This window comes from Mus musculus, chromosome 18, assembly GCF_000001635.26.
Source record: "Mus musculus strain C57BL/6J chromosome 18, GRCm38.p6 C57BL/6J".
NCBI classification, from domain to species: domain Eukaryota; kingdom Metazoa; phylum Chordata; class Mammalia; order Rodentia; family Muridae; genus Mus; species Mus musculus.
The window spans coordinates 63,026,219-63,044,921 of NC_000084.6; the positions used below are offsets into that span (position 1 = coordinate 63,026,219).

At 43.5% G+C, this 18,703-nt stretch overlaps 1 protein-coding gene across 10 annotated transcripts in view; it reads right to left on the reverse strand.

Moving 5' to 3' along the window:
- Positions 1 to 18,703, reverse strand: part of Piezo2 (piezo-type mechanosensitive ion channel component 2) — a 377,504-nt gene that overhangs the window by 16,006 nt on the left and 342,795 nt on the right. For 9 of the 10 annotated variants that reach the window (XR_386006.4, XM_006526169.4, XM_006526168.4 and 6 more), the window contains 7 exons: positions 16,215 to 16,622; positions 15,329 to 15,587; positions 6,623 to 6,805; positions 4,057 to 4,309; positions 2,837 to 2,969; positions 1,618 to 1,765; positions 1,299 to 1,513 (listed from right to left, as the gene is read on the reverse strand). Coding sequence is in view for 8 of the 10 variants with exons in the window: in XM_006526169.4 (XP_006526232.1) it covers positions 1,299 to 1,513; positions 1,618 to 1,765; positions 2,837 to 2,969; positions 4,057 to 4,309; positions 6,623 to 6,805; positions 15,329 to 15,587; positions 16,215 to 16,622 (1,599 nt within the window). In the remaining 2 variants the exon portion in view is untranslated. Of the gene's footprint in view, positions 1 to 1,298; positions 1,514 to 1,617; positions 1,766 to 2,836; positions 2,970 to 4,056; positions 4,310 to 6,622; positions 6,806 to 15,328; positions 15,588 to 16,214; positions 16,623 to 18,703 lie in introns of those variants that run through there. The other variant, XR_001782388.2, reaches the window with a different exon arrangement.

The window sequence follows — 18,703 nt, forward strand, 5'->3', positions numbered from 1 at the left end:
AGGTCAGGAAGCAGGAGCTGATGCAGAGGCCATGGAGGGATGTTACTTACAGGCTTGCTTCCCCTGGCTTTCTCAGCTTGCTTTCTTATAGAACCCAAGACTACCAGCCCAGGGATGGCACCACCCACAATGGGCCCTCCCACCCTTGATCACTAATTGAGAAAATGCCCCACAGCTGGATCTCATGGAGGCACTTCTCAAACTGAAGCTCCTTTCTCTGTGATAACTCCAGCTAGTGTCAAGTTGACACATAGAACCATCCAGTACACCTACTATGTGACCTGGACACTTCCACTTTTATGAGCTGTTTTTTTTTGGGTTTTTTTTTTTTTTTTGTATAACTTAAGAGGGTGGGCATCTTTTGTTTACACCAATCTTTTCTCTTGTTCTTTTATTCATTCATTTCTTCACACATTAAGCTCTGACTTGGTCACAAGACTGGTTTGAGGTGAATCTGTCGGTCGCAAAGAGCATATAGGAGAAAAGGGAGAACTCTGGGTGTAGAAGTGAAGGGAGAAGTGAAAAAGAATTTGGGGTACTTTAGAATCAGCTTACTGAGGACTTTTAGATCTATTCCATTCTAGATGTTAGGGGAAAGCCTGTAGCCACTGTCAAGCCCTGCCCCTAGTGAAGAACTTTAAGCTACCTTATTCTTGAAATGCAGTCTTGCTGTATTGCCCAGGATGGCCTCAAACTCATGGTACTTCTGCTTTAGCCTCCTGAATGCTGGGATTACTGTGTACCCCAACTTGCTTGGTAATATCTACCCTTTCTAAACTCACTCATCCCTACCAACAGCCCATATTAACCATTAGTAATAGTTGTCTCAACAGAAACATCATTATCTCATGACAGGGCTTCCCGGTCCTCTACCTGTGTCTTTAAGGCTCCATTATCATCCTCATGGCAGATAGTACCATTTCTCCCTTATCAGTTCCCATTGTGTTTTTCAACCAGCTGTATAACCATTTCTCATGAGCTTCTCAAGTGACATCTTATCATGTCTCTTCCCCATCAAAGGGCACACCCCTATGATCAGATTCAATTCCTCTTGACATCATTTAGAGTGTAAAGAAAAACTGAAAAATCGAGGATCTTTGTTTCTGGATGGTACTGAGGCCACTGCTTCTCTTTGTTTTTCTGACCTTTGTTTTTGTAAATGAGGACGAGATACAGATAAAGCCCCGAGGACGGGAAATCAAGTCCTACTCTAGATCTGAACTGAACCTCACTAAAACCCTTGCCTTTTATTGTGCTGCGGGCCTGTCCTGTCGGATGTCTGTGGGGGGAGCCCTTACCTCTCAGTCACACCGGGTAAGATGAAGAACATCCAGAAGTGAATCCCAAACACGAGGATGACCTGGAAGATGACCTTGCCCAGCACAGTCTTCCTGAGGTAGAGTGCACGGTCCACCACCATGGTTCCAAACTGAATGAGGACCATCACCAGGAATGGCCCGGGGACCTGGTCTTCTGATAGAGAAGAGGTGATATCTGCAGCTGCCGAGTGTTTCTGGGGATGACAGGACAGGCTAAGCAGGAGTGGCAGCTCTCAAAGATGGAAATGTATTTCCTTTTAAAGTCAGTGGAGGAGTGGAGACCCTTGCCCCAACCTACCCCAAAGGCCCAGAATCCAAAGACGATGATAATGAAGTCTACAGTGTCAGCCAGAAACATCAGCACGTATACATCAGTCACAGCACTGTAGTCTGGGTGGATGAGGTCATAGAAGAATTGCCGAATGGGGACATAGATCTGTAGAGTCCTGCAAGACAAGCCCACTTGTCTCAGAAGGGCCAGAGGGAAAAACGACTGACAGCATTTTCAGTTTCCTTCTGCTCCTCTCTATCCAAGTCCTACCTTCCTCTAAAGCTAAGGCAGACTCCCCTGGAAATACTCCTGCTCAAGGAACACAAGGTGAATAGATTGCCGAAGCAAGGGTAACCTGAAGGGCGCCATGATTTTTCCTCAAAGCACCACAGCATGTCAAAAAGCACTAAAAGCCAGGTTCTGGGTATTTGGCTCTCTGGGTCCAGCTAGTCACTACATGGGAGCCTGTGCTGCAGAACTCTGCATATTGCAATCTTGTCTTGCATAAAATTAGGGTGAGACTATGACTGAGGTACAGGGTCTGAGGAGGATAAAGTGAGGGTGCCCTTGAGCATGCTGAGACTTGAAGGGCCAGATCTGAGCATAGATAAATATCAGATGTCTCCTGTGTCTTCTGGTTTGAGGTCTTATGCCCATTATTATGCTGTCCTTAACTTTTGTTTCCTTTCTCTGCCATTACCACTGTGCCCTGGTGTCTCTGGCTTGTCCTTCAGGCCTGTACTTTAATTTCACTGTGATTTGGGTTCTGCCTTCAAATCAAGGCCCCATTTAAGTACTGGAGGATCTCCAAGTCTGAGCCTATCTATCTATATTCAGGGCTGGCCCTTGCTTGGTTCACATTACAGTCCCAAACACGTGCCTTTCACCATGCTAGTCCTTTGGCATTAACCCATTTGAATTGCCAACAAGTGGAGGGATCCATGAAGTAGGCTAGAGACCAACTGTATAAGCACTGAATAAGCAGCCTGGCCCCATGCCACCAAGCCTCCCTCTCTGGAGGAAAAGAGGTATCATGGCTCCCATCCATGTGAACCTCATTCTTCTCTATGCCTGGATGAACATCAAAGAGCAATGCCAAAAACTTATAAAATGAACCCTTGACTTATGCACTTATTAGCAAATGGCTTCTAAAACAATCTAACCTTGGGTCACTTTATCTGGGATCTTCACCTTTGTTTTACAGGAAGCCATCTCTACCCGTTCCCTCATGCTTCTACTCACTCACTTCTTTATGGTAAACGCCTTTGCTTTGATTAAATGCTCTTGAAGCTTTTCCATGTAAAGTTCTCGTTTGCTTTTCTGTTTAAGGCTTAAAACACTGCTTCCTTTCTGGCTACTGTTCCGGGTGCTTGTGCTGCCTAGAAAGAGCAGGAGAAGGAGAGAAATCACAAGCTGGAGGGCAAACAGTGGATCTGCCAACAGAAATCAGGTTAGGTGTAGGGTTGGCTTTCTCCTGCATCAGAGCATGCAAGGCACAGATGGTTTTAAGAGTGTCTACTGAGTGTTTAGGAGTCTGACAACTCTATGCTCGAGGCTGGAATAGAGCTGTGGGTTCACACCCAGTAGGTCTCCTCTGAATGCTTTTGAAGCCTTTGTTCAGGAAGAAACCCATGGAAGAATACTTGTACTCCTTCTCATGTTCTAGGACTCAGATTTTCCACATGGGGGTGAGAGATTCAGACTTACTTTCTTTTTTTTTCTTTTTTTCTTTTTATTTATTACATATTTTCCTCAATTACATTTCCAATGCTATCCCAAAAGTCCCCCATACCCTCCTCCCCCCCACTTCCCTACCCACCCATTCCCATTTTTTGGCCCTGGCATTCCCCTGTACTGGGGCATATAAAGAGAGAGAGAGCCCCGTGGTAGATAGAGCACCTGCCCCATCTAAGTGCTACAGGATCTCCAAGTCTGAGCCTATCTATTTATATTCAGGGCTGGTCCTTACTTTGTTCACATTACAGTCCCAAACATGTGCCTTTTACCAGGCAGATGCCTGGGCATTAACCCTTTGAATACAAGGGTTAATTTGTATATAATATGAGAAAGAACCTGGGTTCAGTCCTCACTCTCCCCCCAAAAAACTCCATTGACAAAATCTAAATCTATTTTCAAATTCTGTTATGATTTATAGCACACTCAGCAGAGATTCTATAAATGATGGATAGATTATCATGTGCCTTTATATTACTACACACTAGGTTATGAGGTTATGTGCTGGCCAAATCCTGGTCCCTGAATGGACTCACACATATTGAACAATGAAGCTACATACAGATGAAACAGGTTCTGAACTTGGGTCTGTCATATGCCAGAGCATGTTTCTTCCATGTCACAACATCGTCTTTTGATAGCACCGAACCACTTCCCTCCCCAGATGCAGAGGCACCAGATCAATGAGACTATGTGGGGCTCATTTCAACCTAATGGCCATGCAACAGATACCTCTTTTGGACCTATTTGAAGAGAAGCTGGACCGTGGGGAGATCTGAGAGCTACTGCAGGAGCGTTTTCTCCTGATGGCCGCTGGCTGCTCGGGGAAGGTCACGTGGACAGACTCTACAGAGGCAGCCAGGTTGATAGACTTCAGTGAGTCTGAGGAGCCTCTTCTGCCCTGATCGAGGGACAGCTCGTCATCCGATCCTTCCTTGTCTGTGTTACTGTCAACAATGTCATCCTCGTCCCATAGACCATGACACTGTTAGAAGAAGAGAAGATGACAGCTGAGGCTAGCTAGCATCTTGGGTGGGCCAACTGGCTGTCTTTCTTACAGTGTCCCTTCCAACATTCAATCCCTTGACGTTGGAAAGCCAAGGGATTTATGTCTAAGGAAGCTTGTACAGAATTGTGAGTGTCCTAGGAGAGTGGAGACGTTTGCGGGTGAAAAGAGTTTGTATGAGTAACTAAGCCAAGGCAGGTAGAGTGAGGCAGATAGAGTAAGGATGAGACAATGACCTCTCAATTTGTTAGAACCTTCTAGAACACATCTGAGTGCTCACTGCTAGCACTAGCACTAGCCTTGACCCACTTACCATGCACAGGTGACCCCAACCTTAGCTCCTCACGTTACAAGTGTCTCCATTTTGTAGGATGACTCTGTCCCTCTCCTAGTCCCCATAGTAGGGTGAGCCTTGGCTTACTCAATGCCCAGAACAAAACTGCAAATATTCTACTCAAAATTTGTTGACCAGATGTAGGGCAAAGGTTCTGTCTACTGATTTATGCTGTAAGGAAATGGGATAAAGAGCTGTCAAAAAGGGTTAGAATGAACAGACCAGGAGGCTGAGAATCCCCTGGTCTTGCTAGCGTGAGCCCCCATTTGGACCGCACATGATGTGCGATATGGTTCCATTGGTGTGCGATATACGCCAGTGAGCTCCTCTCCTGAGCCCTAGATGGTCTGTGTTTTACATTTATTTCTCAAAGTTTGGCCTGTTCTTCCCTGTGAGTTATAGCTGAGCATAGTAGTACATGCTCATCACACTATCATTGAGGAGACTGAGGCAGAAGGATCAAAAGTTTGATAACAGCCAGGGCTATACTCCTTGAGTCCTGGGTCAGGTTTGGATGTAGAACAAGAGACTGAGTATACATTAAAAACCAAAAGCAAACACACACACACATACATATGTATGTATGTATATATATATATATATATATATATATATATATATATATATATCCAAGCTTATTCTAAAAGGGATCCTTCTAAGGACTGATAAACACATGATTTGATTAGATGAGTTATATATTTGAAATGCTTTGGAAAAGGAAGCAAGGCGGAAATAGGAAAAATCAGGACTGTGACAAAAGGCACAGTGGCCTGGAAATGTAAGCTGTGTAGTGATTTGTACAGAGTTATAGTATATTTGCCAGCTTCTGTTTATAGTTTTTCTGTTTACAGCTTGTACGTGAGAAGAAAAACATCCACTTGGCTATCAAAATGGGCAGCAGGGGGGATCAAATTCCCAGAGACCACAGTTAGACATTATGAATGAGAGCGACCTTGAAAGACAAGCTCTAAACAAGATGACCCCATCAAATCCCTCCCCCAGAGCTCAGGAAATCCCAGAGAAGAGGAGGAAGAGGGAGTGGGGAGACAGAGGGAATAGAAGACATCAGGAGATCCTTTAGAACAACTAAGCAAAGTTCCTTTGCACTCAAGAGACTGAAGCAGCAATCACAGGCCTATAGAGGCTCGCACCAGATCCTCTACATATATACTGTAGCTGTCAGTTTAGGACTTTTATGGGATGTCTGAATGTATGAACATCAGGGTTTCTGACTCATGTGCCTTCTCTTGACACTCTTGTTTTTCTGTTGGCTTGTCTTGTCTGACTTCAGTACGATGGTTTTCATTTTATCTTGTATTTGTTGTTATGTTTTGTTTTTATGTATTAAAGCCTGTTCTTTTCTAAACCACAGAAAGGGAGTAAACACAGATAAGAGAGTAGGTGGGAAGGAACTGGGAGGAGTAGAGGGTGGAGAAACTAAATTCAGATGGTAGTGTATGAGAAGAATCTAGGTGTAATAAAAGGGGATATATGTATGTATACATTGCATACATATGATATACATATACATATTTATAATGCATGTGTGTTATCTGTGTATATAAATATGTACAAAATAAGAGGGTAAGAGTGACTGTGTCGGGGATGCATTGCCTTGCAGAGGTCTTCCTCAGGCCTTGAGAACAATAGCTTTCTCAAAGGCAAGATTATATAGGCACAGTAGTCCTGGGCTTGACCTGAGATAGCCTCCTTCCATCAGCTAGAGCTTCCTAAGAGATTGACTTGGTAAAGCCAAGATTACTAGAAGACGGCTAGAGGTCTCGATGGAGAAGAGAGACAAGGTGTTGTCTCTGAGTGTTCCTTTATGCTTTGACTTAAACTAGTGCAGAGGTGATATCGCCTCTCCTTCAAGCAACGCTCTGTAATGTCCAGGATCTTCAGCGCTGTTGCAGACTGAACTTCTAACACGGGGGCAATGAACTGTTAGTGCTAGGTACCTTCAGAATGGAGCGATGGAAGAATAGAGCCAGCAGCTGAATGAGGTCATAAAGAACATAGCCCTCCTTCTTCTCCACCCCGATGATGTTCGGTGGAAAGTAGGGCCTTTCCTTGTATATTTCCAAGTCCTTATTCCAGGGAAAGAAGCCGAACTGGAAGAAGTATTTCACTACGATCGCCACCTACACGTGGATGATAGAAAGGGAAAGTCATTCCTCCCGGGAATAGCAATGCACAAGAAATAGTGATGTAAAAATTAAGAAAACATGCCTGCCTCACAGTTTTGGTGGTAGAAATGTTCACAGTTATGTGGAATAATGTACTGTTATTATGTGTAATGATCTCAGAGCTCCTGGGTTTGAAGTGTTGGTGGGATAGTTCTCATCTCCTGAGCAAGAGCAACACTGTATTGTTAACAGTGTCAACTATCGGGAGGCAAAGCCACCGGGCCATTCATCAACGGGATGGCTGGTCATGTTCTGTCTGTGAAGAGCAGTTTTTATATTGACTTAATTATACATCTAACTATCCAGTTATGAAAATAAAGAAGTTAGGGCAGACTTGAATAGTGATATATTTATATGTTACATAATGCCTAGATTTCTAAAATTTTCTGAAAAACTATGCACTTTTGGGGAGTTTGTAAGGTTTTGTTAGTTTGTTTTGGTATTGAGGAGGATGAAGCCAAGAATGTTATTAAGCAGTTAGAGAGTGTTTCTTCCTTCCTTCCTTCCTTCCTTCCTTCCTTCCTTCCTTCCTTCCTTCCTTCCTCCCTTCCTCCCTCCCTCCCTCCCTCCCTCCCTCCCTCCCTCCTGTCCTTCCTTCCTTCCTTCCTTCCTTCCTTCCTTCCTTCCTTCCTTCCTTCCTTCCTTCTTCTCTCCCCCTTCCTTCCTTCCTTCCTTCCTTCCTTCCTTCCTTCCTTCCTTCCTTCCTTCCTTCCTCCCCACTCTCTCTTTCTTTCTTTGACAGAGTTGTAGCCTTTAACCTCCAAAGAGACTCCGAGTTTCTGTCCCTGGTGCCTGTACCTCTCAGAATGTCGAGTTACAGGTATGGCACACCACCCCTGGTTTATATGGTGCTGGGGGTTGAACCTGGAGCTTATGTGTGCTGGGCAAGCACTGCTCAGCTCCAGGAAGGTTTGATGCATTCAGCACTCACTTCCTTCCCCCACCACTGGATCTGCATCTTCATTAGTCTCTGATTCACTGAAAGAATATTTGTTCCCACTGAAAGAAATATTTGTTCCCACTTGTTTCATCAATGGACAGTGTGGTGGTTTTTGTGCTTCTGCTCACAGTTCAAATGGAGCTGTGGAATGTTAGCTGGATCACCCATTTACTTTACCCTGAGATAGAAAATTAAAAACCCCAACTTAAGTGAGTATATATATGTGTGTGTGTGTGTGTGTGTGTGTGTGTGTGTATGTATAAATATATATATAGGGTCCGGGACCCGCCGAACTTAGGAAATTAGTCTGAACAGGTGAGAGGGTGCGCCAGAGAACCTGACAGCCTCTGGAACAGGCAGAAGCACAGAGGGGCTGAGGCAGCACCCTGTGTGGGCCGGGGACAGCCGGCCACCTTCCGGACCGGAGGACAGGTGCCCGCCCGGCTGGGGAGGCGGCCTAAGCCACAGCAGCAGCGGTCGCCATCTTGGTCCCGGGACTCCAAGGAACTTAGGAATTTAGTCTGCTTAGGTGAGAGTCTGTACCACCTGGGAACTGCCAAAGCAACACAGTGTCTGAGAAAGGTCCTGTTTTGGGCCTTCTTCTTCGGCCAGGAGGAGGTCCAAATACAAGATATCTGTGCACCTTCCCTGTAAGAGAGCTTGCCAGCAGAGAGTGCTCTGAGCACTGAAACTCAGAGGAGAGAATCTGTCTCCCAGGTCTGCTGATAGACGGTAACAGAATCACCAGAAGAACAATCTCTAAACAGAGTCAACTATAACTACTAACTCCAGAGATTACCAGATGGCGAAAGGTAAACGGAGGAATCTTACTAACAGGAACCAAGACCACTCACCATCACCAGAACCCAGCACACCCACTTCGCCCGGTCCAGGGAACCCCAACACACCTGAGAACCTAGACCTAGATTTAAAAGCATATCTCATGATGATGGTAGAGGACATCAAGAAGGACTTTAATAAATCACTTAAAGAAATACAGGAGAACACTGCTAAAGAGTTACAAGTCCTTAAAGAAAAACAGGAAAACACAATCAAACAGGTAGAAGTCCTTACAGAAAAAGAGGAAAAAACATACAAACAGGTGATGGAAATGAACAAAACCATACTAGACCTAAAAAGGGAAGTAGACACAATAAAGAAAACTCAAAGCGAGGCAACACTAGAGATAGAAACCCTAGGAAAGAAATCTGGAACCATAGATTTGAGCATCAGCAACAGAATACAAGAGATGGAAGAGAGAATCTCAGGTGCAGAAGATTCCATAGAGAACATCGGCACAACAATCAAAGAAAATGGAAAATGCAAAAAGATCCTAACTCAAAATATCCAGGAAATCCAGGACACAATAAGAAGACCAAACGTACGGATAATAGGAGTGGATGAGAATGAAGATTTTCAACTCAAAGGTCCAGCAAACATCTTCAACAAAATTATAGAAGAAAACTTCCCAAATCTAAAGAATGAGATGCATATGAACATACAAGAAGCCTACAGAACTCCAAATAGACTGGACCAGAAAAGAAATTCCTCCCGACACATAATAATCAGAACATCAAATGCACTAAATAAAGATAGAATACTAAAAGCAGTAAGGGAAAAAGGTCAAGTAACATATAAAGGCAAGCCTATCAGAATTACACCAGATTTTTCACCAGAGACTATGAAAGCCAGAAGAGCCTGGACAGATGTTATACAGACACTAAGAGAACACAAACTGCAGCCCAGGCTACTATACCCAGCCAAACTCTCAATTATCATAGAGGGAGAAACCAAGGTATTCCACGACAAAACCAAATTCACGCATTATCTCTCCACGAATCCAGCCCTTCAAAGGATAATAACAGAAAAAAACCAATACAAGAACGGGAACAACGCCCTAGAAAAAACAAGAAGGTAATCCCTCAACAAACCTAAAAGAAGACAGCCACAAGAACAGAATGCCACCTTTAACAACTAAAATAACAGGAAGCAACAATTACTTTTCCTTAATATCTCTTAACATCAATGGTCTCAACTCGCCAATAAAAAGACATAGACTAACAAACTGGCTACACAAACAAGACCCAACATTTTGCTGCTTACAGGAAACTCATCTCAGAGAAAAAGATAGACACTACCTCAGAATGAAAGGCTGGAAAACAATTTTCCAAGCAAATGGTATGAAGAAACAAGCAGGAGTAGCCATCCTAATATCTGATAAGATTGACTTCCAACCCAAAGTCATCAAAAAAGACAAGGAGGGACACTTCATTCTCATCAAAGGTAAAATCCTCCAAGAGGAACTCTCAATTCTGAATATCTATGCTCCAAATACAAGAGCAGCCACATTCACTAAAGAAACTTTAGTAAAGCTCAAAGCACACATTGCGCCTCACACAATAATAGTGGGAGACTTCAACACACCACTTTCACCAATGGACAGATCATGGAAACAGAAACTAAACAGGGACACACTGAAACTAATAGAAGTGATGAAACAAATGGATCTGACAGATATCTACAGAACATTTTATCCTAAAACAAAAGGATATACCTTCTTCTCAGCACCTCATGGTACCTTCTCCAAAATTGACCACATAATAGGTCACAAATCAGGCCTCAACAGATTCAAAAATATTGAAATTGTCCCATGTATCCTATCAGATCACCATGCACTAAGGCTGATCTTCAATAACAAAATAAATAACAGAAAGCCAACATTCACATGGAAACTGAACAACACTCTTCTCAATGATACCTTGGTCAAGGAAGGAATAAAGAAAGAAATTAAAGACTTTTTAGAGTTTAATGAAAATGAAGCCACAACGTACCCAAACCTTTGGGACACAATGAAAGCATTTCTAAGAGGGAAACTCATAGCTATGAGTGCCTTCAAGAAAAAACGGGAGAGAGCACATACTAGCAGCTTGACAACACATCTAAAAGCTCTAGAAAAAAAGGAAGCAAATTCACCCAAGAGGAGTAGACGGCAGGAAATAATCAAACTCAGGGGTGAAATCAACCAAGTGGAAACAAGAAGAACTATTCAAAGAATTAACCAAACGAGGAGTTGGTTCTTTGAGAAAATCAACAAGATAGATAAACCCTTAGCTAGACTCACTAAAGGGCACAGGGACAAAATCCTAATTAACAAAATCAGAAATGAAAAGGGAGACATAACAACAGATCCTGAAGAAATCCAAAACACCATCAGATCCTTCTACAAAAGGCTATACTCAACAAAACTGGAAAACCTGGACGAAATGGACAAATTTCTGGACAGATACCAGGTACCAAAGTTGAATCAGGATCAAGTTGACCTTCTAAACAGTCCCATATCCCCTAAAGAAATAGAAGCAGTTATTAATAGTCTCCCAGCCAAAAAAAGCCCAGGACCAGACGGGTTTAGTGCAGAGTTCTATCAGACCTTCAAAGAAGATCTAACTCCAGTTCTGCACAAACTTTTTCACAAGATAGAAGTAGAAGGTATTCTACCCAACTCATTTTATGAAGCCACTATTACTCTGATACCTAAACCACAGAAAGATCCAACAAAGATAGAGAACTTCAGACCAATTTCTCTTATGAACATCGATGCAAAAATCCTTAATAAAATTCTCGCTAACCGAATCCAAGAACACATTAAAGCAATCATCCATCCTGACCAAGTAGGTTTTATTCCAGGGATGCAGGGATGGTTTAATATACGAAAATCCATCAATGTAATCCATTATATAAACAAACTCAAAGACAAAAACCACATGATCATCTCGTTAGATGCAGAAAAAGCATTTGACAAGATCCAACACCCATTCATGATAAAAGTTCTGGAAAGATCAGGAATTCAAGGCCAATACCTAAACATGATAAAAGCAATCTACAGCAAACCAGTAGCCAACATCAAAGTAAATGGAGAGAAGCTGGAAACAATCCCACTAAAATCAGGGACTAGACAAGGCTGCCCACTTTCTCCCTACCTTTTCAACATAGTACTTGAAGTATTAGCCAGAGCAATTCGACAACAAAAGGAGATCAAGGGGATACAAATTGGAAAAGAGGAAGTCAAAATATACTTTTTGCAGATGATATGATAGTATATATAAGTGACCCTAAAAATTCCAACAGAGAACTCCTAAACCTGATAAACAGCTTCGGTGAAGTAGCTGGATATAAAATTAACTCAAACAAGTCAATGGCCTTTCTCTACACAAAGAATAAACAGGCTGAGAAAGAAATTAGGGAAACAACACCCTTCTCAATAGCCACAAATAATATAAAATATCTCGGCGTGACTCTAACGAAGGAAGTGAAAGATCTGTATGATAAAAACTTCAAATCTCTGAAGAAAGAAATTAAAGAAGATCTCAGAAGATGGAAAGATCTCCCATGCTCATGGATTGGCAGGACCAACATTGTAAAAATGGCTATCTTGCCAAAAGCAATCTACAGATTCAATGCAATCCCCATTAAAATTCCAACTCAATTCTTCAACGAATTAGAAGGAGCAATTTGCAAATTCATCTGGAATAACAAAAAACCGAGGATAGCAAAAACTCTTCTCAAGGATAAAAGAACCTCTGGTGGAATCACCATGCCTGACCTAAAGCTTTACTACAGAGCAATTGTGATAAAAACTGCATGGTACTGGTATAGAGACAGACAAGTAGACCAATGGAATAGAATTGAAGACCCAGAAATGAACCCACACACCTATGGTCACTTGATCTTCGACAAGGGAGCCAAAACCATCCAGTGGAAGAAAGACAGCATTTTCAACAATTGGTGCTGGCACAACTGGCGGTTATCATGTAGAAGAATGCGAATCGATCCATACTTATCTCCTTGTACTAAGGTCAAATCTAAGTGGATCAAGGATCTTCACATAAAACCAGAGACACTGAAACTTATAGAGGAGAAAGTGGGGAAAAGCCTTGAAGATATGGGCACAGGGGAAAAATTCCTGAACAGAACAGCAATGGCTTGTGCTGTAAGATCGAGAATTGACAAATGGGACCTAATGAAACTCCAAAGTTTCTGCAAGGCAAAAGACACTGTCTATAAGACAAAAAGACCACCAACAGACTGGGAAAGGATCTTTACCTATCCTAAATCAGATAGGGGACTAATATCCAACATATATAAAGAACTCAAGAAGGTGGACCTCAGAAAATCAAATAACCCCCTTAAAAAATGGGGCTCAGAACTGAACAAAGAATTCTCACCTGAGGAATACCGAATGGCAGAGAAGCACCTGAAAAAATGTTCAACATCCTTAATCATCAGGGAAATGCAAATCAAAACAACCCTGAGATTCCACCTCACACCAGTCAGAATGGCTAAGATCAAAAATTCAGGTGACAGCAGATGCTGGCGAGGATGTGGAGAAAGAGGAACACTCCTCCATTGTTGGTGGGATTGCAGGCTTGTACAACTACTCTGGAAATCAGTCTGGCGGTTCCTCAGAAAATTGGACATAGTACTACCGGAGGATCCAGCAATACCTCTCCTGGGCATATATCCAGAAGAAGCCCCAACTGGTAAGAAGGACACATGCTCCACTATGTTCATAGCAGCCTTATTTATAATAGCCAGAAACTGGAAAGAACCCAGATGCCCCTCAACAGAGGAATGGATACAGAAAATGTGGTACATCTACACAATGGAGTACTACTCAGCTATTAAAAAGAATGAATTTATGAAATTCCTAGCCAAATGGATGGACCTGGAGGGCATCATCCTGAGTGAGGTAACACAATCACAAAGGAACTCACACAATATGTACTCACTGATAAGTGGATACTAGCCCAAAACCTAGGATACCCACGATATAAGATACAATTTCCTAAACACATGAAACTCAAGAAAAATGAAGACTGAAGTGTGGACACTATGCCCCTCCTTAGAAGTGGGAACAAAACACCCATGGAAGGAGTTACAGAAACAAAGTATGGAGCTGAGATGAAAGGATGGACCATGTAGAGACTGCCATATCCAGGGATCCACCCCATAATCAGCTTCCAAATGCTGACACCATTGCATACACTAGCAAGATTTTACTGAAAGGACCCAGATGTAGCTGTCTCTTGTGAGACTATGCCGGGGCCTAGCAAACACAGAAGTGGATGCTCACAGTCAGCTAATGGATGGATCACAGGGCTCCCAATGGAGTTGCTAGAGAAAGTACCCAAGGAGCTAAAGGGATCTTCAACCCTATAGGTGGAACAACATTATGAACTAACCAGTACCCCTGAGCTCTTGACTCTAGCTGCATATGTATCAAAAGATGGCCTAGTCGGCCATCACTGGAAAGAGAGGCCCATTGGACACGCAGACTTTGTGTGCCCCGGTACAGGGGAACGCCAGGGCCAAAGGGGGGGAGTGGGTGGGTAGGGGAGTGGGGGTGGGTGGGTAAGGGGGACTTTTGGTATAGCATTGGAAATGTAAATGAGCTAAATACCTAATAAAAAATGGAAAAAAAAATAAATATATATATAAATATAAATATATTGCTGCAAACTGCAAGAGTACTTTTGAAAGTGGTGTATCTCTTGCCCTTTTCTATCCCCATGGCATCTTCTGTGACTCACGCATGTAAGAATCTAAGAAACTCCCAGCTCCCAGTTTAGTCCTGGCGAATCGCATCCTCTCCTTTAACAGAGTCTAATCCTGGAGGCATGTAATAGAAGTGACCCTCAAGAATGATTATTCATGGATATAACACACATACTATCAATGTTTAATCCACGTATTTTTGTGACCATTTACTATAAGGTCTGTTTTCACCTGATTTGAATTACTTATAAGTCTACAGCGTTTCCAAATGGGAAAGGTGCATGATTCACAAGCCTCGGGCTAGAACAATGCTATTCAAAGTAAGCTTTTCCTTCTGAGTCGTGGAAGAGACTTGATCTTCATCACAAAAGCCACAGCCCCAAACACCGCAGAAGCCTGGACACATCACATGTGAGCCTTATCCTCTGCCTCGGCCTGGAGTCTTCACGAGACTTCTGTATGTCTCGGGAATGATGGAAAACACGGCTCTATGTGTGTCCAAAGAGGTGCTCCTGTTCCCTACATCTGAGAGCAACATATCCTCCTGCCACTTAGGTTTTCAAGAGTTTGCGTTGGGATGAATGGAGAGTGACTTTAGGTTTAGAAACGGACGGTATGTGTGCCACCGCATCAGCCTGCATTCAAGGTGCTTAGCTAGTTATTTAATCTTGAGTCCATTGTGTTGGGTACTCACTGATACTGGGCACTTTGCTTGATTTGGCAAAAGACTGTTATAACGACAGTGGTTAATATCACAGCTCCCACAAGCAGGCTTCCAAAGCTCTGGTTCCAACCATTTTGGAACCTTTGGCCAATTAATGAATCCCACTGAAGTTTGTCTCTTTGTGTGTTCTAATTGGGAATGACACTAACACCGGCCTCGTGTAAGATATGAAGCCTGACGAGGTATATGAAATTGCCAGTACTAGGCCACATTGCTGACCATGATTGCCAGTCTAAGCAGGCCATGCAACAGACTGGCCTACCTCAGTGTAGACGATGGCCATCATCCAGAAGCGTCGGCTGGGCCTGGGAACAGACAGCATGGCCCAGAGGAAGATCAAGATGGGCAACAGGAGAGTGATGATGGAGGCAGAGGTCATGTGGTTCAGGATAATCACGAAATAGCACACCATTTCTGAGCGGGCCACCAGGGTGTTATACATGGCATAGAATAGCAGCAAAAACCGGGGCTGGTCCACGTAGAACTTCTCAGACTCCTCAAGCTCATCATCATGGAACATCCTGTGAAAATAAGCATGATTAGGTACCAGTCGGTGTGCACCTTTTCCAAATCACTGACTTACACCCGTGTGATCTCTTGTGTTGTGTATCTGCACATGCCTCCGCTGTGTGTGTTGATTATTCTTCATCAAAAACACTTGGGAAGTGTCCGAGATGTTGATGGCCTTCATGGTTTAGATTACTTGTATATGAAATGAAATACGTCATGTATAGAATTCAAGTTTCAACATGAAATTTAATGTATGCTTTATACACACCGTATTCATCAAGTCTAAAGATCATTTGATAGAATGCTTTCCAATAATTTTATGCATGCACAAAGTCTAATGGCATGAATTCATTTATCTCCGGCATTATGTGGAGATCATTAGAGCTGTTTTGCATTTCAGAGCATCTTGAGATTTCAAATTAGGGACTATCAATCTGCCTGAGACCTTATTATAGAAAGAGGTGGTATCGAGACAAGTGTCACTGGATAGATTTGCTGAGTCTGTTACTCAGTCACAGTGATGTTCTAGGACTATATGTCTGCCTTCTATGTCTAGGGATTTGTGCATATGTGCCCAGAGCACACATGTTTCTGGTGGTCCCTGGCTAAAATGCTAGAGGCCTACTTTCTTCTCTTACTTGCTCATCAGCAGATCGCTGGCTGTCAGCTCATGAGTCAGAGGTGGTAAGATGCTTGACTCCAGCTTGTCTGTACGGCTGTCATCAGGACTGACCACCATGTGGTTCTTGGCCCCAGAGTCATCTTGCGACGCAAACGATAGATGCTCAAAGCTGACAGCCTTGCTGTAAGAGGGCGGCGCCTCCACATCACAGTCATCTGTAGAGAACTGAGGCAATTCCTCATCTGGAGTGAGGCTGATCTCCTCTACCCCTGCTTCATATTCAGCTGCGTATTCCTTTTCTTCTGCATCATGGAGCTCAGGCTCCAGACCTTCTACCACCTCCTCCTCAGCTTCAGCCTCCACCTCCTCGATGGTTTCCGTAGTTCCTTGGCGCGAATACAGCATGGTACACTGTGTGGGCTCGCTGTTAGGAAAGAAGATGGGCAGAAACACACTTGTCTTAGCATGTATACAGGCTTGGAACCTGTCCCAATTCTTACGACACCACCTCAGAACTCCCAAGTCAGAAGCCTCAAGCATGTGAGAAAAGAAAAAAATAAAAACCCTCCTCTGTGGATCCCATCTGCTTTGTTCCTTCCAGAAATTCTCTCCCGGTCTGCAGACACTGCAAGCAGTAGCCTTCCCAGATGCAAAAGTGGACAGTGAGCATTGCCTCCTTCCAAACCTGAGCAAGTGACTCTCGCCTCGAGAAGGAGCAACCCAGTCTATGCACAGGAGTGTTTTAAAAACAGGATCAATAGTCACAGCCATGAGCTCTCGGTTCATTTCCAAGTCAGCAGACATGTAGCACAGCATACCTACCGCCGTCACTCCTTACATCGGAGAGCATATGGAAAGGAGAAGCCATGCCTGATAGTCCCAGAGGCTTTTGACCAAGATGTGGTCCATTCCCAGTCCTGCACAAGGGATTTAGCTGCGCAGGACCACTGAGGATGACAGAAGCCAGTAGATTCTGGCTGAACATAACAAGCACATGCTTTAAAAAACGCCTCTTCTTTAATGTGGATCTCCTCCTCTTTCTCTCTTCTGCTGTCTCTTTCTTATTGGTATTAGCATCTTTCCCACTGAATTCCCATCTTCTCTCCCGTTCTCAGGCATTTCTTGTGAGTTGTTGGTCTTGAACTTGGGGCCACCTATTACTGTCTCTAAGTTGCTTGCTGAATCACAGAGCTTTTTCCTATTTTCACACCCTAGCAACTCCTTCCTTCCTCCTTCCCTCCCTTGCTCCTTCTCTCCCTCCTTCCCTTGCTCCCTCCCTCCTTTCTTCTTTCCTTCCTTCCTTCCTTCCTTCCTTCCTTCCTTCCTTCCTTCCTTCATCTTGCTCTCTATTTCTTTCTTTGCTGCCTTCTTTTATTTTTTTAAAATACATCTTTCCTACAGCTTCCTTTACATAGCTTTCCCTACCTCTATCATCAGGCCCTACGTTGGTTTCCTGGTGCCTTTTCTATAGCACTCTACATTTCATTTTTAGCCCTTTCCTAGCTCTTCCGGTCAGGCCCATGCAAAAAAAAAAAAAAAAAAATGTTAGAACTGAAAAAAAAAAAAAAAAAGCAGCCGTATATAAAGTCATTGCATGCTGAAACTCATGGCATGCCTTTTCTTAACTGTTTGGCTCTTGAAGAAGAGACAGGTATTTAAGGTCTGGTGGATGCAGGAAGACAGTGTGCCAGCATCTGAAATACACACTGCTGTGTGAGTGGCACATGTGAGCACACAGCGTCCACAAACACAGAGATTCTCAAAGGCTGGATGGCTGGATACTAGTGTAGACATGTCAGCAAGTGATGGATGAATGGCTGGCACGTCTTCTGTGATCTCTTCTAACTGAAGAGTGGTGGATGATCGTGCAGGCACTAAGCAGGCCCGGGGCTTTGGTTCTGCGTTTGTGTCGTGCTGCAGAAGCCTCTGAGAAGGATCGTTTTGCTAAGACTCATGTCCGTTAACCTACAGCTTCCTGGGGAGCCACTGAATTGACCAACACCTCAGGAAACATTCAGGTCATGGGAGTGAGATCGCATTAGGTTTAACTTATGTGACTGTAAGTGATGCTACAGATGAAGTCTACCTTCAGGACTCTTCAGGGTGGAAGGATGCAATGAACTTGCACCTGAAAGAGGATGTCTGAGAAGGTAAAAGATGCCCCCTATGCCAGGCCTCAGTGGACAGTACCAAAGGGTTAAGATCTACACCGGGCAGCAAAAGAAGACCCCACCTATGTTGTGAGAGACCCCCAGTGGCTAGAAGGGAGCAGGCTGTGGCTTGGGTTGTTCTCATGTCAGGATGAACATGTATGGCTAGCGTCCATGGCAACAGCTCTAAGATTTGAGGTGGGATTAAAGGGTTTTTAGGTATGCCCTTAATTTCATTTTTAACTGAATGTTGCTTTCTGGCAGGATTTAATGAGGAAACTTAAGCCCGGAATAATTGTTTCCAAACAAGGCAGATAGTTGTCTGTAAAGGTGATGTATGTTTCTACATTCTTCT